At 50.3% G+C, this 24,459-nt stretch overlaps 1 protein-coding gene across 1 annotated transcript in view; it reads right to left on the reverse strand.

The window, feature by feature from the left end:
* Positions 1-3,529: 3,529 nt before the first annotated feature.
* Positions 3,530-24,459, reverse strand: part of Lmod1 (leiomodin 1) — a 45,016-nt gene continuing 24,086 nt past the window's right edge. The window contains exons 2-3 of the mRNA XM_057770970.1: positions 6,394-7,896; positions 3,530-5,502 (exon numbers count right to left, since the gene is read on the reverse strand). Of these exons, the coding sequence (XP_057626953.1) occupies positions 5,476-5,502; positions 6,394-7,896 (1,530 nt within the window). The 3' untranslated portion in view covers positions 3,530-5,475. The remainder of the gene's footprint in view (positions 5,503-6,393; positions 7,897-24,459) is intronic.

Genomic DNA, 24,459 nt, shown 5'->3' on the forward strand with positions numbered 1-24,459 from the left:
TACTCACCAGCATTTTGGGGCCAGGCCTCTGGAACATCCAAGGCACTACCAGCTATACAAAGGCACCTATCCATCCAAGCACACTTAGATTTGGGTCTCACCACTATCTGACCTTGAGCATACTTCTGAACGTCCCCAAACCCCAGTGCCTTCATCTGTTTGGTGGCGATAGTTGTCAGAAAGATGAGGCAATGGAATTGAAACGCTGACTCTGTCCTTCCTTCCTGACCAGAGGCCCAAGGCTAGGGGCTAAGTGGAGAGACGTGACCACCCAACAGACTGGTGTAAGATGCTGTTGTCAACTGCTTGATCCTCATGGGTGCTAAGGTGTCAGGTCCTTCAGGCCCATACCAGGAACCCAGGGTAAGGTGTAAGGATGTGAAGGCTCCCTAAGGAGGGACCTGAGGGTGGCAGTGGGCGTCCAGAACTGTCTGCCAGTGTTCCTTTGTTCTGACACTGAGGTCACAGTCTTTATGCTCCGCTCTCAAGACATCTGGTGACAAATGCAGGAAAGAGAATTCCATAGTTTTGAAGTTTGGCAACACTGGGAATGGGACTGGGGGCCTTAGACATGGCAGTTAAGTGTTCTGCTCTTAAGACACATCCCAAAACTGTTTTAATAGTTCTGATTCAAGTAGGGAGAATGTCAGCTTACCCAATGTTCCCTTCTCCCAGTTCCCTAAATTCAGCCTTTTTTTTTTTTCAACCACCCTCAGGAAATCTAGCCCAATGTAGCCTCTGGCTTCCAGCACACCTCCAGGTTCTAGGTAGGGACACTGTGGTCACCATGTCCTCAGGGCCCTCGGTAGCCACATACCCAGGGGGCATTACCCCTTATTATATAATCTAGAAGGCAGGAACTTTGAGGCCTGGGTCATAGACTGCCTTGCAGTGCTCTGTTCCTGAGTGAATTCACAGCTTTCCTTTCCTGGGTGAAATCAAGGGGCACATGAATTTCCCCTAAACATGAGCCTTGTCACAGAGGGGTAGCTGATGCTACTGGGGCAATACTAGGCCCTTTCCCCCTGAACATGAGCCTTTTCACAAAGGGATAGCTGATGCTACTGGCCCACAGCTACGAATTCACTTTCTCCTTGAGGGTAGGGGAGAGAGATGGAGCTGGCATGTACAACAGTTCTTTCGTCACACTTGAGAAGACTAGCCAGGCGGTGGTGGCGCACGCCTTTAATCCCAGCATTCGGGAGGCAGAGGCAGGCGGATCTCTGTGAGTTCGAGGCCAGCCTGGGCTACAAGAGCTAGTTCCAAGATAGGCTCCAAAGCTACAGAGAAACCCTGTCTCGAAAAACCAAAATAAAATAAAATAAACAAGAACAACAACAACAACAAAAAACTACCCAAAACACGCAAGAAGACCATCTTTGCCTGGAAGCTAAAGTGAGAGGTACAGGAAAAGGTTTCCAAGATTTGGGGAGAAATGGTGTTAATGTTTAAGGGCCCTAACAGAATTCATTGTCCTTGAGTCAACAGTCTGGGACCAATGACAAGTTGCTTTGTAGTATAGAGCGGGAGGAAGGTTTACAGCTGCCAGCGCTGCCGGTGGAGAAGGGCTAGCTCCAGTAAACACAGCCAAGGAGAAAGGAGAAACCTTGCAGGGTAGGGAGAGGGAGGAGTCAGCGGAGTTCTGTCACATCCTGGAGCTCTTTCAGGGAGGGTAGCGTTCCATAGACCCAGCACGCCTGAGGGGGCCTAGAGGGGGCTGTACCTGCCCCTTTCCATCACTTAGCACCCCTGAAAACCAACAACACACATCTCAGGAACACAAGCAGGGCTGCTGGAGGGTCAGACAGTGGCCCTGTTCAAGGCCAACCTGGTCTACAGTGTGAGTTCTAGGACAGCCAGGGCTCCACAGAGAAATCCTGTATTGAAAAACAAGACAACAACCAACTAATGTTGTAAGACCCTAATGATGTAAGTGGGGTCTTACTGGACTAGGAGGAAACACTTAACAGTGTAGGGGCTGGTATAGGAGATCTAGTTGAAGAGGAGAGGTGTTTTGTTTTGTTTTGTTTTAACAAAAACATTGGCCTATAACTGCTGAAACACACACAAACCCAGGCAAACATGAACTTGTTCCGGTGTGGGTCTTCATCTGGGGTGAGGGTGTCAGAGCTCCAAGGAATTGGGAGGGGCTTGGGGGCTGGGAAAGTAGGGCAAAGATAGCATGGGAATACAGTGGAGCCGATGAAAAGGTTAAGTAGGAAAGAGAAGCCTGGCAGTTAGCAGAAGGGAGGCACCTAGGCAAGCAGACACTTCTGGCCAAGAGAGAAGGAAGGGAAAATGAAGGAAAGGACCAGGGGCTGGAGGGCTGGAGAAGGGAGTTTCAGAAGGGGAGAAGGCTTTCAGGCAATAAAGGCCACCCAATGGATGTTGTACCCCCTAGTCCTGGGCCTGACTTCCATGCTGCCTTCAGCTGAATATCATCTGCTGTCCGGGGTGGGGGCTGTGCTCTGGAAAACTTGGTTTTCCAGAAAAGCGTAGTCTTGAGTGAGTGACCCATGTCCAGGTCTTAGTTCTCAACGGTAGCCTGGCCCCGAGACCTGGAGCCATTTGCACTCCTGAGAGCCTCAGCAACCTCCGGTGCCCACTTATGATGTCAGATAGACCCATGTCCCAGGCTTTGGCGTCTCCTGGCAAGGGAAAGTGAGCCAAGTGAGAACAAGAGAAGGATTTCTCGGTTTGGGGGCAGCAAACATGGAATGGAACCCGGGGAAGAACAGGGAAGACGACGCGGAGGAAGCTGCTCGGAGAGGCTGAGGTCAGGTGTCTTCTCCCGTGGATCTATTCTCAAGGGGAACCTGGAATTGAGTCTGAATTCATTAACTTGAAAGAATCATTTGCTTTCTTTGGAACCCCCCCCCTTTTTTTTTCTCTCCCTTGTAAAACGCAGATGCTGGATGTGGATAGCTCTTTCCTAATACTAGTTCAGGCCCTCCTGAGTTCTAGTGCGGCAGGCTAGGTGACTGTGCGTTCGGGTGCGGCAGGCGGACCGCGAAACACGTGGAGCAGGCAGGAACGCTTCTGCGCATCCCGCAGATTCCGCTCCACACTTGGGTCCTACCCGGGCGCTGCACCGGCAGTCGCGTAGTGTGGGGCCAAGGTCCCGGCCCACCCTCTGGTCTTCTTTCCTGACCTCCGCGGCCAGCTCTAGGTCCAAGCTTTAGGCAGCTCTGAAGAGCAGTAAGCCTGGGACACAGTTTGCCTCGAGGTGGCGCTGCGCTTCCACAATCAGCTTTAAACGCACTCAGAAATGATTACATCATCCCAAACCTAGAGGTCTCTGGGAGGAGGTAAGGCGTGACTACCCCCTCCTCCAGCACCACCCCCCGCCCCGCTTCGCGCCCCCACCGGCTAAATCGTGTTTCCATTAAAAACGCTGCAAAGATGAAAGGTTCTTGAAGGACACTTTAAGGCTAGAGATTGGCTCAGCACACGCCTTTAATACACACAGCCACAGCGGCAAGATCTGAGTTCGAGGTTAGCCAGGTCTATATAGAAAAAAAAAAAAAAAAAACTAGCTGGGTTAGCTGGTTCTGTCTGGCCTTCAGTGCCATTGTAAAACACTATCACGGGTCCGTTTTTCAGCGGCAGAAAGGAGTGAAGACCTCAGTTCTGCCTCTTATTTGCCATGTGCACATGCTCCGCTGACTAATTCTATCTGCAAAACAGCGAGGCTATTGACTTCCAGGGGCTTGGCTGAAAGACCAGCAGAAGGCGCCCTTAAGCATCTAGCTAGTGCCCTGTACCCATCATGTGCGAGCTTGTGGGCTTGGCTCCAAATCACACCCTTGGAGAACCGAGAGCCAGCTGGTTTCTCTCCTCTCCTGGAATACCCGTTACTTAAGCAGTGGATGAGTTGGGGAGGAATGGGGTCGGAGTGGACGATGGGATAGGAGTTGACTCTCTCTCATTTAAGCCAGTCCTAGGACAGCTGTTCTGCTTCTGTAGGGAGGTAGGATCCTGCTCATATTCCAACCACTTTGCTCTCCACTACTGAGGCTAAACATAAATAAAATAAAATAAAATAAAATAAAATAAAATAAAATAAAATAAAATAAATGGAGGCAGCGAACCTGTCTGTGACCAAGAGCCAAGGTGACAGTTTCATGGCGCCACAGCTCCTTTTAGGTCAGTAAGAGTTAGAAAGAAACTTGTGAGGGCAGTGTTGGGGGTGGAAGCTGAGGCCTCCATGTTAGCCATAGGAGCTAACACTGAGCTTCACCCCTAGCCGGGACAGTGGTGGCTGTGGTGGCTCTGCCTCCAGCTGAAGCACCCTGGCCCGAAGTCACCCTGGTGCAGGTGTTGTCCTCACTCAGTCACTCTGGTTCTCTGTGCCTTCCTTGGCCTATAACTGCTGTGAGTTGAGGAGCTGGCCCTGAGCCCACAGTATGAAGAGTCCCAGAATGATCATCCCTGAACGTGCCTAATATAGCCATCCCCGGGCCCTGTGTGCCTCTCTGCCCTGTCACCCCTGAGAACAGTTCTGGGCATAGATATAAGGCAGAGAGACTGACTGAGGAGCAGTCCTGGAACACCAGGTCAGGAGGTTGTCTCCTCGGGAGTTCAAGCACTCCCCCATACCGCCCTTTCTGTAGCATACAGCACAGGCTCCATGGCTGGTGTCCACAAAGACCTTGAACGGTTTGGCAGAGACCCTGAGCTTTTGGAGGCCTTCTAGGGAACCTGGAGTGGACGTTAGAACCATTAACACATGAAAAGAGGTGAGGCATGGCCGCTCGCAGCTAAAGGTTTGTATATATTATCAAAATCTTATGGAAAAACAGATATATAGCTATTTATACAGCAGCAGGTGATGTGAAGAAAACGTCTGCTTTGGCATCAACCCTTCATGTCCATCCAGCTGCTGTCTCTCCACTTCCATTTGGAGCCTCCTCTCTGTCAGGCACCTCCAACCAGGCCTGCTGCCCAGGCACAGCAGATGAAGGGGTTGGTGGCCTCCTCAGCTCTCCTGCTCTGCCCTTGGACCCCCATGCCCTCTCCATCCATCTACCATTGCTCCATAGAGAGCCACTGGCCCAGCAGCTTCCCCCAAGGGCTCCTCAGAGGCCTGAATCCTGGCCCTGGAGGCAGTGAGGCTGGGGTGGATGTGTGGTCCCTGGGAGACATCCTCTCTGCATTGGAAGCCTTTGGCAGCATGCCTGCTACATGGGATATGACGATACCATCTTCTCTGTGACGTGCTCAAAGAACTCCTCTTGTCCTGGAACTTCAGCTCCAGGTTTCAAAGCAATTTTCGGAGAGCCTCGGAGACAAGAAAAGGAAAGTGAGAAGAGACGAGGTGTCTTCCCTCGAGCGTGGCCCAGGTCTCGCACTCTCCCACGGTGGACAGGGACAACTGCGACAGCTCAGCCAGGGTGGGGTGGCGGGGGTCGGTGTAGCCCTGGTACTAGAGTCTGGGCAGTCATGGCATTGGCACCGGTGCCCAGCTGCCTGGTCCTATTGGAGCAGTTTGGGCACCTCCACCTGTAAGGCAAAGCAGAGGCAGGTTAGCTCAGGGAGCCCAACAGGGTACCCTAGAGTTCAATTTGCTTTCCTTCCTTGCAAAAGGATACGACCCAAACACCTCAGTGTGTGTCTGTAGGGTGGGTGAGTGAGGTGTTGACAGCAAGGGTTACAGCTGGTTCTTCTTTATGGTTAGTCTTTAGTCACAACGATAATGGAGGTAATGGGATAGCCTAATTAGGGCATTCGGTCAGGAAGACAAATGACTCTGGACTCTGTCACTCAAGTAGGACTTCCAAGGAGACAGGGATGTGAGAATCAAGAGATCCCGAGACATTCATGTGTCCAAGACACTGATCATTTAAAGTAGACTCTCCCGGGCTGGAGAGATGGCTCAGCCATTAAAGGCTAGGCTCACAACCAAAATATAAAGTAGACTCTCCCAAGGGGTGACCTTTAGGGCAGACTAGCCCGTGGATTTGGGTTGATCCTGAGAGTAAACAAAATAGACCCAAAATTATTTTTGTTTGAAAAAAAAATGGAGAAAAATAAAAAAAGCTTGCAGGCCGGGCCTGTGGCAGCCTTGCATATAGAGGCCATGGCTCCATCCCTAGGGCAATGTAGGTTTGATTACAGGTGGAGAGGTAGAAATGTGAGGTGGGAGGCCAGACGAAGTGCTGTAAAGGAAGAGGCCTTGCCTCTAAGAGAGGTAGGGACCTGAGGCCCTGTGGCTGGATGTGGGCTCCTCAGCTTGTGCTCCATTACACCCTCCCTTCTCCTACAAGCCCAGAACTGTCCTGGCCCACGGCTGTGCCCACCGTCACTTGCCGAGAACTGTCCTGGCCCACAGCCGTGCCCACCGTCACTTGCCCAGAACTGTCCTGGCCCACAGCTGTGCCCACCATCACTTACCTTCTTCAACTGCTTAAGGTTGCTGGAACGGATAGCAGCCAGGAGCTGGTCACGTGAGTTCTTCTCCTGGACAGGGAGCACTTTGTCTCCCATCTTCCTCTGGGTAGCTGGTGACAGTGAGTTCTTGAGATTCTCCATGATAAAGGGGGGGGCCAGGGGAGGGGGAGGGGGAGGCGGGGCTGCCGGAGCACCTGCTTTCTTAGGTGAGTTCTTTGGAGCAGACTTTGGAGATGGCTGGGGTGAAGGTTTGGGGGAGCCCTTGGCCAGAGCCCCAACCTTGGGCACCTCCAGCCGGTCCTTCTTCTCTCCACTGGCTTCCTGAGCCTGCTTTTGCTCTTGCAGCCGTTTCTGTCGCTGCTTGTCCATGTTGCGGCTGAGCAGATTGGTGACGGTCATCCGGGGCCCAGCCAGCTCAAAATGGTAGCCCAGCTTGAGCAGGGTGGTGTTCTCCTTGAGCAGCTTGGCTATCTCCATCTCGGTCTTGCCTCCACAGATGTGCCTCTGGTTGTGAAAACGCAGCTCTGTCAGTGTGTTGTTCTGGAGGAGGGCCCGGAAGATGGCCAGGATGCCTTTGCCAGTGATGTGATTGGAGTCCAGGTTGAGGCTGGTGATGGTCTTATTGGCCTTAAGCATGATGGCAATGGCAAAGGCCACATGGTCATCGGCCCGAGTGTTGGCCAAGGCGAACACCTTGACCACGGTGTTGAACTCCAAGGCCTCCGTGAAGCGGACCAGGATTTCATTGGTGATACAGTCGGAGTTGTTGACGTTCACCTCGGTCATCTCTGGGTCATTGTTCTTCACTCGCTCCAGAGGTTCATCAAATATGCTGGGAGCTGCTTCCTCCTCTGCTCTGGCTGGCCCTTCAGAGGGCTTGCTGGGGCCACTGGGGGCCAGCTTCTCTGAGGCTTTGGTCTTGCTCTCTTCCTTGACGTCCTTATCAGGTCGGTTCTCTTCCTTCTTAGCCTTTTCCTCCTCCTTTTTTGAATCTCTGTCCCCACTTCCTTTTTGCGCACCCTCGTCCTCTGCTCTCTTGTCTGTGCTCTCATTTGGCTTTTTCGGCCTCTCGTCCTCCCTTTGGGAGACTGTGCTTCTGCTCTTTGCCGTTTGTTTCTCTTCCTCTTTCTTGCTGGGCTCCTCCTCTCTCTTCTTGTCTTTCTCTCTGTTCGAGCCTGCGTTCCTGACACTCCCCGTCTTGTCTTCTTCCTTCTTCGGGGCTGCCATCCTCTCCTCTTTGCCACCCTTCCCAGCCTCCTTCCTGTCCACTGCAGCCTTGACCCGGCCCTTGTCAATGCCCCTGATGACCTTCTCCTCCTTGGGCTTCTCAGCCCCTTTGCCATCAGTCTCCTCTCGGTCCCTGGAGAAACTTTTCTTCAAAACACCCTTCTTGGGCTCTTTGCCCAGGTCTGAGTCCTGTCTGGGGCCTAGGGCCTTCCTGCTGGCATCACTGCCCTTTTCCTCTCCGTTCTTGGCATCTGTCTTCTTCCCCACTTGCTTGCTTTCCTAAGAATTCAGAAAAGAAAAATAAACATGTAGAGCTGGCTACAGGGGAGGGGAGGGGAGGACGGGGGGACCAGCCAAGGAGGCCTGTGGAAGTGCCCTTGAGTCTCTGAAGGACACCGGATGGGGGAAAGATTGACAGGCTGCCTCTGCTGAGCTCTGTAGTGGCAGGACTGGCTTCAGGCCTCAGAAAATGAGCAGACTCATCAGACTCACGGTCCCGGGTGAGCCATGTGCGAATGGACACCTGCAGAAAGAACACGGCTCGTCCACTGAGCATCCTTAGAAATCCACGCATGCTAACACTGTCTCGTTTACAGTGCTGAATGCTTATTGTTATAGACTTGCTTGTGTTTATTTTGTTTTTTAAGACTTATTTGTTGCCGGGCGGTGGTGGCGCACGCCTTTAATCCCAGCACTCGGGAGGCAGAGGCAGGCGGATCTCTGTGAGTTCGAGACCAGCCTGGTCTACAAGAGCTAGTTCCAGGACAGGCTCCAAAACCACAGAGAAACCCTGTCTCGAAAAACCAAAAAAAAAAAAAAAAAAGACTTATTTGTTGTGCTGGAGAGATGACTTGGAGATTAAGAACACTGATTGCTTTTCCAGAAGACCCAGGTTCAGTTCCCAGCACCACACAGAGGCTAACAACCCTGTGTGACTTCAGATGCCCTCCTCTGGTCTCTTTGGGCACCAGGCATGTAAGTGGTACCCAGAGAGATACACATGCAGGCAAAATGCCTGTACACATAAATTACAGTAAAATATTTTATAAAAGATATATTTACTTTTTTTAATGTGTGTGTGTTTGCCTGCATGTTTGTATGTACACCACATGCCTGCAGTACTCTCAGAGGGCAGAAGAGGGCATTGGACCCCCTAGAACTGGAGTCAAAGATGACTGTGAGTATATATGTAGATGCTGGGAACTCAACCTGGGTCGTTTGCAAGAACAGCAAGTGGCCTTTTTTTTGTTTGTTTGTTTTTGTTTTTTTGGCGGGGGTGGGGTGGGGTGGGGGATGTTGAGACAGGGTCTCACTATGTAGCTTTAGTTGGCCTGGAACTTGTCATGGATACCAGACTGGCCTTGGACTCACAGAGATCCACCTGCCTCTGCTTCCCAAGTGCTAGAGACAAAGGTGTGCACTATCAGGCCTGGCCAAGTGATCTTAACTACTGAGCCATTTCTCCAACCTCAATTTTATTTTATAATATACATTAAGGAAACCAGCAAACTGCTCAGCAGGCAAAGGTACTTGCCATACAAGCCTGATAATCTTTTGATCCCCAGGTCCCATGGTAAAGAAAACCAGTTCCCAAAAGTTGTTCTCTTACCACGTGTGCGAATGCACACACGCGTGCACGCACACACACACACACACACACGACTCCTTGAGTGTGGGGCACCCCGTGCATTTATTCTGCATTCACGATGAGTGTTTCCTATCCTTCACTCTAATTCAGCCCTGCTCCCTAGGGGAGTCAAGGGCTTTGAACACTGAATTGTGTGTGTGTGTTTTGCTAAGGATCAAACATAGGCCTTTCACATGCTAGGTAAGTGCCCTTATCACCAAGCTACACCCTCATTCAAAGCCAATACATTTGCAAAAAAAAAAAAAAAAAGTTGGAATGATCAACATAGCGTCGCTACATTTTATTTTACCAACCAAGGATATTTCTAAATCTATTCTCTCTCCCATTGAATGAATATATATGCCTATACATACATATATACATAAACATGTGTGTATATATATCCTTGAAATAAAAAGGAACTAATTAATTAGCTAGATGTAATAGCTGCACTTTTCCATCAAATGCGTGTCTTCTTTTTTTTTTTAAAGATTTATTTATTTATTATGTACAGTGTTCTGCCTGCATGCGTACCTACACCCCAGAAGAGGGCACCAGATCTCATTATAGATGGTAGTGAGCCACCATGTGGTTGCTGGGAATTGGACTCAGGACCTCTGAAAGAATAGTCAGTGCTCTTAACTGCTGAGCCATCTCTCCAGCCCCAAATGTGTGTCTTCTTTAACAGTTCATAGTTTTGTTGTCTTTATTGTTTAGTAAGAACTTTGAGGGGGACTGGAGAGATGGTTCAGAGGTTAAGAGCACAGGCTGTTCTTCCAGAGTTCCTGAGTTCAATTCCCAGCAACCACATGGTGGCTCACAACCAACTGTAATGAGATCTGGTTCCCTCTTCTGGTCAGCCGGCATGCATAATAAATAAATCTTTTTTTTTTTAAAAAAAAAAAGAGCTTTGAGAGGGCCAAGGATGGTGGCACATGCCTTGAATTTCAGTACTAAGGAGGCATAGGCAGGCAAATCTGAATTTGAGGCCAGCCTGGTCTACATAATGAGTTCCAGGCTAGCCAGGACTACATTATGAGACCCTGTCTTTTTTTTTTTTTTTAACTTTTCCAGGGTCAAGTCCCTCTCTGTGGAGAACACTGGAGTCCACTGTGGAAAGCCTGCACGGTTGACTCCAGAATTGCGAGACTCCACTGTGAGTACAGATTCTGTGATGTTGATGTACCCTGGAGAGGCGGCAGAGGCTTGAGTGTTCCAGGCAGCACAGGGCACCGACCACCTCCACAGAGCCCTCACTCTCCCTGTCAAGCAGTGGTTCTCAACCTTCCTAATGCCGGGGCCCTTTAATCCAATTCCCCATGTTGATGTGACCCCCAAACATAAAGTTAGTTTCATTGCTACTTTATAATTTTGCTGCTGTTATGAATCGTAATGTAATTGTAACATCTGTCTTTTCTGATGGTCTTAGACGACCCTGTGAAAGGGCCGTTTGACCCCCAAAGCTCAAGACCCACTCTGCAGCCTTGCAACGTTTCTACAGTGCTTGTTTCTCATTCCTGACCAAGAGCGGAGGAAGTGGCCAGTTGCCTCTGATGAGACAGGCTGGTAGACAAGCACCTAGGGTGAGGAGCCCAGAGCACCTGGGCTGCTAAGGGATGTGTGTGAGGGCCTTTCCTGCAGTTGTTCTTTCTTGTTTTTAATATGAAGAGACCGGGAAGGGCTCCTTTCTTTCAGGTGTGCCCAGCTGGGTACAGGAAGAAGAGAAGGCAGGGTTTGGAAGAACAGCACTCCTTGGTACCCTCTGGCCATGCAGCCCTTCATTACCCCACCCTTCCCAGAGGGGTAGAGAAGAGGGGGATCCTACAGAAAGAGTCTGTACTCAAGTCACAAGCATTGTACTAGGGACTAGCCCTGTGTTCCTTGGCTCCTCTACCACAATCACAATAGGCAGGAAAGGGCTTGAGGCCTGGAAGATAAGGCCTTGGACTGCACCCCTTTCAACCTTAAGCCCAGAGGGTACTACTGTACGGAGTGTCACTGGAGCTGTTGGTGGAACTGAGGCAGAGAGGCCCTGTACTCTCTGGTTCCCTGGAAGCTGGGCTTGGTCCGTCAGTTCACCTGGGGCAGTTTTCCTTTTAGGGACCTTTGTAAAGCCCTCTTCAGATTAGCCTGGGACTCACATCTCCTATCTTACCAGGTGCATAATGCCTCCCTCTTATTGAAGGACAATGATGAAGAGTCCTGGGTGGGACCATGTCTTGAGCAAAGCTCTGGAGGTCTGGCCTGGGACAGAGCTGGCTACCTTCCTTCCTTCCTTCCTTCCTTCCTTCCTTCCTTCCTTCCTTCCTTCCTTCCTTCCTTCCTTCCTTCCTTCCTCTGCTCCCCAGATGTGCCCATCCACTGCACACTGCTCAGCCACCCCTTCAGAATGCCCAAACCTCTTGGCTCTCAGGTTTGGCTTGAAGGAGGCTGAGATCCGCAGAGATGACGACCAACCGCACTGGGCAGGTTTAGGCAAAACTGGGGTTCAGGCCCAACTGCCTCATCTGTAGCCATCCGGTCACTGCAACAGCATCTGGCTTTTCCCATTGGGGTCAAGGCTTCTGGCCCTGCCTGTGCCACACCACCCACAGAGCCTCACCCATCACCCCCACCTCCCACCCCTACAGTCCCAGGCTCCGACTCAGAACTCCCAACCAAAACTTTATCTCTACATTTTTAACCTTTTTTCTTCCCAGACCTCACACCCCGACCTCTCCCCTTTGACCTCATCCGGCACCAGCTGCCAGTCCTCCAGTTATAACACTGAGCTGGGGTCTAGGTTGACTAGGATCTAACAAGAGGTGTGCCAACACTTTAAAAAGAACCAAATGTAAAACAGGCAGGGGGTGGGGGTGGGGAAACGTTGATTAATCACCGCTTTCCTCCAAATAGCCAGGAATGAATGGGGCTGTGGCTTGTCGGAGCAAGTGCAGCCCTAGCAGCTCAGACCTTGCCTTAAAAGGAGAAGGAGCACAGACTGCTCCCAGGCCTGGGATTTTGCAGAGTCCAGCTCCCTGCACATCGCCAAGCCTCCTCCTCTATGCTTATCTGAGAGGGAGTCTGGGCTGCCTGCTTGCTTTTGTTTTTAGGACTGGTGCTGTGTATCCTGATGGACTCCACGGGTTATTTTTGACGGTGTTGGCTATCTCTAGACCTTACCTGACCTTTCATCATTTAGAGCCAAAGGAGTTTAGGTTAAATGTAACAAAGACCTAGAGGACTAAGGTCCAGCAGCCTTCAGATGAGAGATCTAGGGAGTAGGATTGTTCCCTCAGGGAAAAGCTTAAAGGTTACAGGAAGCCCAGAGGGATAGGTCTGGAGTCCAGAGTCACGCGGAGACTATGCTATGGGAAGGATGACCACAGGAACCTCCGGTGGCCTGTGACACATGACAGGACCTCTCCTGGGGTCAGAGGTGAGAGGCAACTACTCACCTGTTTCCTCCAGGCCTATGGTCATGTGATGGTGTCCGGTTTGCAAAAGCCCTGGGGACTTCAGTGAACAAAACACAGCACTGCCCTATCACCAGACCAGACCCTCTTGATGCTACTTCCTGTGACAGAAAAGTCAACATTTTCAAGGGCCAACAGAGAGGGGAGGGGAGAGGGATCCTCAGCCTCCAATTCATTTCCAGTGCCAACAGGAGCAAAGAGAAGAGGGGAGAGAAGAGGGGAGGGGAGGGGAGAGGAGAGAAGAGGAGAGGAGAGGAGAGGAGAGGACTGGTTTGTCTATTTCAAAGTCCCATATACATAAGAGCTCACTGAAGGCAAGAGCCAAGGGCTCCGTATTAACTCAGGCTAAGCCTATCCCAGCCATCTCTTTCTTCACCTGATGTTGAGCAGGTGAAGACTCTCCCTGGAGTCTCCTGGACCCTAGGAGTGAGGAGCTAGTTTGAAGAGTTGCTTATAGGAAGGCTGGAAGGGAATGGTCTTTGCTTCGAGACAGGGTTTCTCTGTGGTTTTGGAGCCTGTCCTGGAACTAGCTGGTCTCGAACTCACAGAGATCCACCTGCCTCTGCCTCCCAAGTGCTGGGATTAAAGGCGTGCGCCACCACCATCCGGCTTTTTTTTTTTTTTTTTTTTTTTTTTTTGGTTTTGTGGTCTTTGCTTCTGACCCTCTCTGGAGGCAGGGATGCCTATAATGACCGTCCTCCTCAGCTGTGATCCACTGTCTCTAGCTCAGAGGCATTCGTTTCTTCCCCAAAGCACATCCGAGGTGACCCTGACTCAGAGTGTCAATGCCAGCCACTCTTACTGCATTTCTAGAATCTGAGGGGCCCCAGAAAGCTTTCCAACTGGAGGCAACCAGATTGCCCCAGCCTGAGCTCCAGACTGGGGCAGTGACTCTGAGTCCCCCATACTGTCTTCGTTGGACAGTCTTTCCAGGACTCAGTAATGTTGGTGTTGACCTTGGTGGTCTTGGAGTGCCATGCATGGCGTGGATAGCCTTGGTGTGTGGGAATGTACAGCCTGGCAGGCCTCCTCTTGCCTTTGGCCCTGCTTCCTCCAGGACCAAGGCTAGTTTTTCACCAGGAAAGCAGGAGAAGCAGGTGGTGATGTTTCCTGGTCCTGCTCCCAGAATACATCCCCCCTCACCACCTAACCATCCCGGTCCTACACATTCTCTCAGAACCCAAGATCTCGATCTCTTGCTTTTCCTAGGAAGCTACCCTGCCCTACCCCCCCCCAGATGTCCCCTAACCTCTTAGTAGAAGCCCCCAGCACTGTCAGTGTCACCTGTTTGCAGAAGGGAGGGCAGAGGAGTTGGACACAAGTCCCCCAGGAGAACATCTCCTTTTCACACTGGCATGAAGGGCAGAACCGACAGCCAGCCCAGCCAGGGCTAGCGGGGATAGAGGGGGTGAGCCCCCTCCAGCTCCTGCCTCATTCTATCTGGAGTGACAATAAAGGTTCCAGATTCTCCTGGATGGAGACTGCCATCTGGGGACTGTAGCATTCGGGGCACACAGCAGTGCCTTGGTGGTCTGTGGGTAATGGCCTGCCTGCTCTGAGACAGCTCCTTACGCAGACCTGTCAAGTGCTGCTGCTGTCCTAGGAAGCCTCTGCCTCCCTTCAGCACTGTCAGAAAAACTTCAGATTGTTTCAGAGATGTTCTGTCTTTAGAGGTATGGGGGAAGCCCATTGGTTCTGCACACAGCTGGTCTGTGTGCAAACCCCCAGCTATGCCTCTACATAATTGTGTGCCCCCAAGGTTCCGCACCTAGCTGTGTGCAGGGAGACCAAGCTCCCCTGCCAAGAAGGGCTGGAACGGGACACTGTGTGACTGCTCTGGAGCCCTAGGAAAAGCACTCACTGGAGCCGGGCGGTGGTGGCGCACGCCTTTAATCCCAGCACTCGGGAGGCAGAGGCAGGCGGATCTCTGAGTTCGAGCCCAGCCTGGTCTACAGAGTGAGTTCCAGGGCAGCCAGAGCTACATAGAGAGACCTGTCTCAAATGAAGAAAAAAGGAAAGTGCTCTCTGAAGCCATGATGACATCGTGAGGTCTTGATCCTTGTCCTACTTGAGTCCCTTTGTCCCCTTTACTTAGTATTTAGAATTTACAGAGTAGGTAGAATTGGGCATCTATCCAATGGCCTAGGGAATTACAATTTGAATTCTTCCATGGAAAAAGAAATGACTACATCTCAGATGCCAGGAGCCTACCTGGAAGATAAGAAGCTGGTAGGAGATCAGGCTGCTTGGGGAAGCCTCTCCCATCCCCACCGTACCCCAACTGTACAGCAAACCCTGTAAGAATTAGGGCCTCAAACAATTCCTCACATTAACCTGAAGGCTTTGCCATCATCCGATGTGGGACCACAGAGCTGCCTTCTTACGGGCTTTCTCAGTGTCTCAGCCCAGACTGATCCCAACCCATAGTGAGACTAAGGATGACCCTGAACTTCTGATCCCCTCTGCCTCTACCTCCTGAGTGCTGGGACTGCTGAGGTACTTTGCCACATCTGGTTCATGGTGTGTCGTGGGTCAAATCCAGGATCTGGTGCATACTAGGCAAGCACTCTACCAACTGAACTACACCCCCAGCCCTCCCGAACTTTCTGAGCTCTCAGCCCTGACCAAGGCAGGAAGGCGGACAAGATACCCAGCAAGGGCCTTGCCGAGCCTAAAATCTCCTTGACTACTTGATGGTGATGACAGCCCAGTGGACCACCCTCAGAGAGACCTGGAGGCTGTCAGAAATGGAGGGGTCAGACAGACCTCCCTCACATGACCCTTCCACACCAGAGATTAGCTGACGCCTTTGCCAGCCCCGTTCCCATCCTCAGCACCTGGATGGGAGACACATACAAACACTGGAAGGGTGGGCTCCCTCATTCCTAAGGCATCCGGCCATTGAACACAGCTTCTCAAATGCTCAGGGCTTCCGAAGGGTCATGTTGGACCCAGGGAAGCCTGACTACTTTGAGTTGAGAGGCCGGTGTGGTACATGTGGAATGGGTGGTGAGGAGACTGTATTCTCCATCTTTTTTAAGGTTCTGGGAATGGAACCCAGGGACCTACATATAGTAGGTAAAAGCTTTATCTCTGAGTTTTTATCACCAGACCAGATCAAACTTCCACCTGCCCGGGGCAGTCACAGCCGAGAAAAGAAAGCCGTGACCCTTCTGGAACCCCAGGGTACTGCCATGGCCAGCCCACTTGAGCAACAGCTCCCTCCACTCTGTGGACGGACGTAAATGAGGCACAAATCTCTGTGGAGTTGCGATGTTGCACAGTTGTGACCCTCAGAGGCTCTGGGAGGGATGCTGTACTCGGTGGTTTTGTGACAACTTGACACAGCTAGAGTCACCAGAGAGGAAGGAGCCTCAGCTGAGGAAAGTCTCCCTGAGATCTGACTGTAGGGCATTTTCTCAGTTAGTTATCAATGGGGGAGAGCCCAGCCCATGGTGGGTGGTGCCATCCTGAGCTGTTGGTCCTGGGTTCTATAAGAAGGTGGGCTGAAGCCGGGCGATGGTGGCGCACGCCTTTAATCCCAGCACTTGGGAGGCAGAGGCAGGCGGATCTCTGTGAGTTCGAGACCAGCCTGGTCTACAGAGCTAGTTCCAAGACAGGCTCCAAAGCCACAGAGAAACCCTGTCTCGAAAAACCAAAAAAAAAAAAAAAAAAAAAAAAAAAAAGGTGGGCTGAGCAAGACATGGAAAGCAAGCCAGTAAGTAGCACCCATCCATGGTCTCTGCATCAGCTCTTGCCTCTAGGACCCTGTCCTGTTTAAGTTACTGTCCTGACTCCTTCAGTGATGAACAGCAATGCTGAAGTGTAAGTCAAATAAACCCTGTCCTCCCCAGCTTGTTCTTTGGTCATGGTGTTTCCGTCACAGCAATAGAAACCCTAACTAAGACAGACACCCGACCCTCATTTGGATTTCATATTGAGATGAGAGGAGGAGCCATGCAAGAGGAAAGGGGGAGGGAGCAAGCATCATCAGAGAGGGAAACCAAGGTTGGAGGTTCACGTGTTTCAAATTCCCCGCCATTGGGAATGAAACCACAGCCCAAGGACCGCACTACAGGCTGCCTTAGTCTGTCACGTTAGTGTGTTCGTTTCCCACTGTTTCTCCAGGAGACACTTGTACTCAAAAGTCCTATACTTAATGTTAGTGCTAAAACTGAGGTGAGTGGAAATGAGGAAACCAGGCTTGCAAGAGGAGACCCAAAGGAAATGTGGATGGGTCAGCCAGCAAGCTGAAGACGAGGCTGGTGGGACAGCACAGTCCTGACCAAAGGAAGCCTGAGGAAGTCCCCCAAGGTGGTGACCCACGCAGGTAGAGATCTAGAAGGGATAAACACAATGGCGAGGCTCCACGCTGGCAGGGACGTGGGGCTGACTCCTGAAGGAGAAGTGGTAAGTGGATCCAGGGCACATCCCACTGTGGGCCTCACCCTTTTGCTGCTTCCCAGCCCTTCCTACAACTTTGTCTCTCGGCACAGGCACTTTCCAGCCAGTCTTCACTGGGTTTCAGTCTCTCCATTACCCAGAGTCAGTATAAGCCTAGACCAAGTCACCCCTGCCTAGCGCTTCCCCTGGACCACTGCCCCACAGATCCCTTTCCTCTCTCCCTTGTCTTAGCTCCTTCCATAGTCTCTCTGCCTCCCCAGTGGATCACGGACACCAAGTATCATTAGTCCCTGACTGCCTAGCACGCTGCATCTATTCCAGCACAGATGAGATGCCTAATGGTGGTTAAGTGAATGAATTATTGAGAGGATGATGTCCACTAATTGAAGCCAAATATTAGTGTTGGGTGATGAAAGCCAAGAGAGTTTGTGGGCCAGACTGCAGCACACAGAGAAATCCTGTTTGGGAAAACAGCAAGCAAACAACAACATAAACTGAAGCCAGCAAGACGGCTCTGCAGATAAAGGTACCCGCTATCAACCCTGGTGACCTGAGATTGATTTTCATGAGCCACATGGTAGAAAGAGAGCCAACTCCTACAAGTTGTCCTTGGGTCTCCACATGTGTGCCATGTGTAGCACATATGTCCTGTTCACACAAACAACATGAATAAAATGTTGTAAAAGAATTTTTAAAGGTGTGGGAACTGGAGAGATGGCTAAGGAATTAAGTGATTGCTTTTGCAAAGGACCGGGGTTCAGTTCCCAGCACCCACACAGAGGCTCACAACCATCCGTAACCTTAGTTCCAGGGGACCTGACACCCTCTTCTGGCCTCCTTGGACACCAGGCACACACATGGTGCAGCTACTCACACTTACACATAAAATAAAATAAGTAAAATCTTCAGCATGAATTTTTTCCACTTGGAGGGTGGAGAAAAAGAGAACACAGAGTTGGGTGGGAAGGAAAGGGGGGGTGAACAGGGTTAGGGAAGTCTTGAATATGGTCAAACTCACTGAATGACATTTTTATTTTTTTTTTTTTTTTTAAGATTTATTTATTATATACACAGTGTTCAGCCTCCATGTATGCCTGCAGGTCAGAAGAGGGAACCAGATCTCATTACAGATGGTTGTGAGCCACCATGTGGTTGCTGGGAGTTGAACTCAGGACCTCTGGAAGAGCAGTCAGTGTTCTTAACCTCTGAGCCATCTCTCCAGCCCCCTGAATGACATTTTTAAAGAACTGATATGAATAAACAAACAAACTGAAATAAATATATTTTTTTAAAAAACCAGAACCTGAATTCAAGTCAATGAATAGCAAAAACTACGGCCTCTGTGCCTAGAGAGGCTGCAGATCTGAAGAACTTGCTCATTAGCCCTCTCAGCCTCGTCCAGAGCCTTGAGATATAACCCCGGCTAACCTTGCATTCAAAATCCCCCTTCTTTAGCCTCCCAAATACTGGGAACACAGTGTGCATCGCCAGTCCTGGCTCAGAGCCACAATCCCCATGCCTCACCCTGGTACCCATTAGGCCTGGTAGAGGTGACCTGCTTGTAGGGCAGATATGTGCCCAGGGCAATCTGAGCCAGGGGTAAGACTGGAGGACATCTGGCATAGGGGCCAGGGGAGAATGAATGTATGCAACCCCACTCCACCTTAGAGAGCTATTCACAGTCCCTCCAGAGAATCCCAGGCCCAAGAGAGGTTCACTGAGGACCCAGGGGATAAGAGACCATTCTGTTCCCTCTGCTGGACTCCTAGATCTCAGTTCAGATCAGGCTAGCCCAATGTCAGATGGGAGTGTAGAACATATCCATGTGTTAGACTTTCTGGACTCCACAGGGAGAAACCCTCTAGCATCTGTGGCTCCCCTTTCTCCATCTCCTGCAACCTTGAAGACCTCAGGCAGAGGAAAGAGGTGGAAGCCAAAAGGCAGATGGGCCAGCCAGGCCAGTCCCCGGAGAATGCCCACCACTGATGTTCCTCAAAGGAATGCAATAAACAAGGAAGCCTGTCCCACTGGGGCAGAAGTGGGAGGCAGGGAGGAGGGACGGCCATTTTATTCTCCATTTTCTCCATTTTGTCCCAAAGGACCGAGCAGCTGGAAAGAGACCAAGTTTGCTTTCCAAACCAGAGGCTTGTCAGCTTCAGGCTAAAACTCTCGGTCCTAGCTCTGTCCCCCGTTAGTGGCTTTCTTTGGGCCACTACTCTATAAATGTCATCTTTCCATAGAAGGCTTATTTTCTCGATACTAAATTCTCACGCAGTGTATCACCAACACTCTAGTTGCTGAGGAGGACACACAGACTAGAATGACACTTAGAAGCCAGACACACAGCCGTAATTCCAACACTGGGGGAATGGGGTGTGGGCGGCGGGAAATCCAATGTAAGTTCAAGGCCAGCTTGGTCTACACAGCAAGTTCCGAGTCAGCCAGGGTTACAAAGTAAGGCCCTGTCTGTGAGAACCAAATGAAAAGAAGGACATTTAAGTTCTGCTTAATGGAGGACACCACCTAGGAAATGGGGACATCTCATAAGTGTCCTTTCATGACAGAATAACATTCTGTTGGATGTATATGGCCCATCCTGATGTCCAGTTCACCCACTAAGGTTCCAGTGAGGCACCCACAGGCAACTCAGCTGTCACTTCTGGCCCAGGTTCCATATGGGGCCTCTTGCAGCTCCCCAGAGGGGCAGGAATCCTCTCTCCTCTGCAGAGAATCTCCTCTACTTTCTAGAAAGGATCTAGAAGCCAGTGGTAGGATTTTCTTTTTGTTTTTCAAGACAGGGTTTCTCTGTGTAGTCCTGGCTGTCCTAAAACTCAATGATCCACCTGCCTCTGTCTCCAGAGGGCTGGGATTAAAGACCTGCACCACCACCACCTGGCTAGGATTTTCTAATGTCCTGGGCCACACCTACAAACTCCCCTTCTTGCCCCCTTCCTTCCCTTCCTTTCTCTCCTGAGGTCCAGGCTAAGATCCCCATCGCTCCTTAACCCTGGATTCTTTCTTTCCTGCCCCCCCCCTTTCTACATGCTCACATTTCCCCTGCAAATCAGATTCCTATTTCCAATCCACGTTACTATCCAAGATCCACCCCCACCTCTAGCTTCTCCCAAAAGTCCCACATTTTCACCTCAGACAGTCCCTCAGCCAACACAACCCTGCCTCACACTCAGCACACCCCAGAAATTCGTTCCATCCAGATTGCTTCTCCCTCTCTTGCTGCCAAAGCAGGTTTCCATCTTGTACATTTTATTTGTTTGACTACTATTATCAGTGTGCACACATACGAATGATGTGTGTGGGCGCATGTGCCACGGCACACATGTAGAGGTTGGATACAACTTTCAGGGGAGAGATTTCCCCTCCCTCCTTTACACGGGCTCTGAGATGGAATCCAGTTGCCAGAGTCACACGGCGAGCACCTCTGCCTGCTGAACCAGCCTTCATTTTTGTCTTTTATTTCTTGTCTTGCTTAATTGCTTAGGGAGCATTTGGCCAGGGACCAGACCCTCACTGTAGCCTGCATCCTTCCCTTGGTCTCCACCCACGCTCTCTTCTGCTCTACCAGTCATTTTCAGCCTCCCTCAAGGTGCCTCTTCCTCCAAGGAACGACTATCATCAGTGTTCCATGATCATCTGACTTCATTCCAGAGCCATGTGTTCCCCCATCCCATCCCTTAACACTTCTCTTGGTCCCGGCCATACCTCCTCTCAAAGGGTTAGGGTCAACCTTATCCCCAGCTTTAACAACTTCCTTCAGGGCACTGCAGTCACTAGGTCTTTCTGGGTACACACCTCTCAGGTCACCTCTTTGCCTAAACATGCTGGTAGTTCCCCAGAACCCTCAGGATCAGATGTAGATGCCCAGGCCTCTCCTCACCCAGCTGCTGGCCAGGGCCCTCTCTCAGGGCCTGCCTTCCCTTACTTCTTGTACCTACAGTTCCCCAGCTTTTCTCTGCCCTTTCTTGGATACCGTAGGCCTCTCCACTATGGCAGGGCTATTCCCACCCTTTTCCTCCTGGCAGGCTCTGGCTGGCAAGGAGCGGATTTGAACCTGCTGTTCAGAAAGGTACTTTGGAATATGATACAAGGGGACAATTTCACTGTTTCTTTTCCAACAGATGTTTAATAGTGGAAGCACTTTAATGATCTGGGACAGACAACAAAGAGTTGGGTTATTTGCTAAAACAGAAAATTATCATCAGATAACTTAATTCATAGAAAAAAAATAAGGTTCCAGGGTTGGAGAGATGACTTAGCAATTGAGAGTTCAGTTTCCAATTCTCACATCAGGCAGCCAGTTCATAACTGTCTGTATCACCAGGTTCAGGGTATTTACATTTAAAGGCACCTGAGCTCATGTGCGCACACACACAGACACACACATACACACACACATTATTAAAGATATTAAAGCGGGCAGTGGTGACTTACACCTTTAATCCCAGAATTTAGGAGGCAGAGGCAGGTACAACTCTGTGAGTTCAAGGCCAGCCTGGTCTACAGAGTGAATTCCAGAACAGGCTCCAAAGCTGCGCAGAGAAACCCTATCTCAAAAAGCAATAAATAAATAATAAAAATAATAAATAGCTAGGTGGTGATGGTCCTGGCAGCGGTAGCACCATTTGGAAGGCAGTAGAAGGCAGACCTCTGATTTCAAGGCCAGCCTGGTCTACAGAGTGAGTTCCAGGACATCCAAGATTACACTGAGAAAACCTGTCTTGAAAAATCCAAAAATAAAAAGTAAACATAAATCTGAAAACTAAAGCCTGTAGGTTTGATAGCACAGCTTGTGAGCTTAGTACTTAAGAGGCAGGGGAATCACAAGTCTGAGGCTAGCCTGGACTACACAGAACAACCCTGTCTCAAGAAACAAGAATTGGAGTTGGTGAAAGCATAAAGTCATCTTGCTTTTACCTCCCAGATAACCTCCTGGCATATATTGTTCTGGGGTCTTCATTGGCCACATGGTCAAGAGACCAGATGTATGCAGATGTACATTGTGAATCTCTGCCTGCTCTGCCTTTGTGAGTGATGGGAGCAGATGCAGCCTAGGAGAGACCAGGAGTGAGGTGCAAGTTTGGGTGGCAGACCTCTTTTTGTTGTTGTTGTTTTGGTTTGGGTTTTGGTTTTTTGGTTTTTCAAGACAGGGTTTCTCTGTGGCTTTGGAGCCTGGCCTGGAACTAGCTTTTGTAGACCAAGCTGGCCTCGAACTCACAGAGATGCACCTGCCTCTGCCTCCTAAGTGCTGGGATTAAAGCTGTGCGCCACCACCGCCCGGCAGCAGGACTCTTAAAACATGGCATCTGTTGGCACATTGGGCCAAGGATGTTTGGGACCTTTGACTACTTGAGTCTTGAAGAGCCAGGATTTCTCGTCAGGGAGTATTGAGTAGGGGAGGCAACCTGGCTTGGAGGCGCAATTCTGCCAAGAACACCAGTAGAGAAGGCAAGTGGGGGAGACTGCTCTCCTGTGCCTTTGTCCTTCCACGGAGCTTCTGCGTTCTAGGGCAGTGAGAAGTTTCAAGGTGAGGTGTTGCCTTTGGCTGGGCTGGCAACCTCTCAAGCCAGCCATTCTGGTTTCCATTTGGGATCCAGAAGAGGGCTGCATCCTGGGCCTGAAGCCTGTATGGCAAACTTCTTTCTGTGCCCTTGGAGGACAGCTCCACTGTTTGCTAACTGGCCTGTGACTCACACTGAGAAGCTTGTAGCAAGCCCCATTTTTGGAGAAACCAGGAAATCTCTTTGGAGAGACAAACAAACCACTTTAGCACCCTGCTCTCAGAAAGGCCTGCCTGCTACTTTCTGCCTCTCCATTTTGCTCCAGCTAAGATGAAAAGCGGAGCAAGCTTGGAAAACATTGTAAAGATTTACTTAAAAGTAAGCTATTTGTCCCAGAGTGCTGGGTCCCTCTTGAGTCCTGGGGGGTGGCAGGAGGAACATGCTGTACTCTTGCTGCCTGGAGCTACAAGCAGAGAGCCCTGGCTCACACCCAACCGCCCCTCCTGCCTTTTCTAAACAAAGAAGCTACAATGGCCTAATTGGGACCAGCTCCACAGCCGCTCAACCTCTGCAGCACTGCAGGCCGGGGCTCAGAAGGGACTGGACTTGCTCTAACGTAATTCTTTTACTATCTTGGAAGTCTTTTTTGTTGTTGTTATTTTTCAAGACAGGGTTTCTTTGGGTAGCCCTAGCTGTCCTGGAACTCACTCTGTAGACCAGGCTGGCCTCAAACTCAGAGATCTGCCTTCCTCTGCCTCCAAAGTGCTGGAATTAAAGGCATGTCCCACCACTGCCCGGTTCACTGTCTTAGAAGTCTTAATTCTTTTCTTATGATTTTCTGTTTTTTTGTTTTGCTGTAGTGTCTCACCATTTAGTCCAAGTCAACCTCAAACTTGATATTCTCTCCTGCCTCTACCTGAAAGTCTTAATTCTGAACAAGTCAGAATTAAGATTTTGGGTCCTGCAAATGCCATAACCAGTCGTGTGTGTGTGTGTGTGTGTGTGTGTGTGTGTGTGTGTGTGGCGGTGGTGGTACTGTTTTGTTTGTTTGTTTTGCTGTAACCAGTCTTAAAGCCTGATAGAGTTGGGGAAAGAATTAAAACAAGAGCAGTGGATGTCAGGGGAGAGATTGCCACCTTCTTTTATCCATCTTGGGAAGCAGTCTTGACTCTCCCTTCTCACCAGATTGCCTTTTTTTTTTTTTTTTTTTTTTTGGTTTTTTTTTTTTTGGTTTTTTGAGACAGGGTTTCTCTGTAGTTTTGGAGCCTGTCCTGGAACTAGCTTCTGTAGACCAGGCTGACCATATTCCCTTCATATAGAGCCCACTGGCGCCCTCACTATGCCCGCCGCCATGCTGCAGTTAGGACTATTGTCATTTCTCGCCTCCCAGCTGGCCTCCCTGCTTCCTGTATTCCTTCCTTTTGAGCCATTCAAACACAGTAGCCAGAGCAATGGTTGCAAATCTGAAGCTGCTTCACAGCACCCAAGTTCTTAGAATGAAGTCCAGACTTCCTGCTAGTGCACAGGCCCTTTGTGGCCTGCTCCGTGATTGCCCCATGCAAGCCTCTTGGATCAAACTGAAGATCTAGGGCGGTGGGGGCTCTTCAGTCTTACTGTCTACTTGAGTTTGGTTTGGGGAAGACAGGATGTCACAGCAAAGCCTGACTGGCCTGGCGCTCATTATGTAGACCTTGAATTAGTAGTGATCCTCCTGCCTCTGCCTCCAGAACACCAGCATTACAGACAAGTACCACCTTGCCTACAACATAAGACAGAAACTTGGAGGGAAAAAAAATATGTGAAATCATTATCATACCTAAATGATTAATAACAGCAATTC

The sequence above is a fragment of the Chionomys nivalis genome, chromosome 5 (genome assembly GCF_950005125.1).
Source record: "Chionomys nivalis chromosome 5, mChiNiv1.1, whole genome shotgun sequence".
Lineage (NCBI taxonomy): Eukaryota > Metazoa > Chordata > Mammalia > Rodentia > Cricetidae > Chionomys > Chionomys nivalis.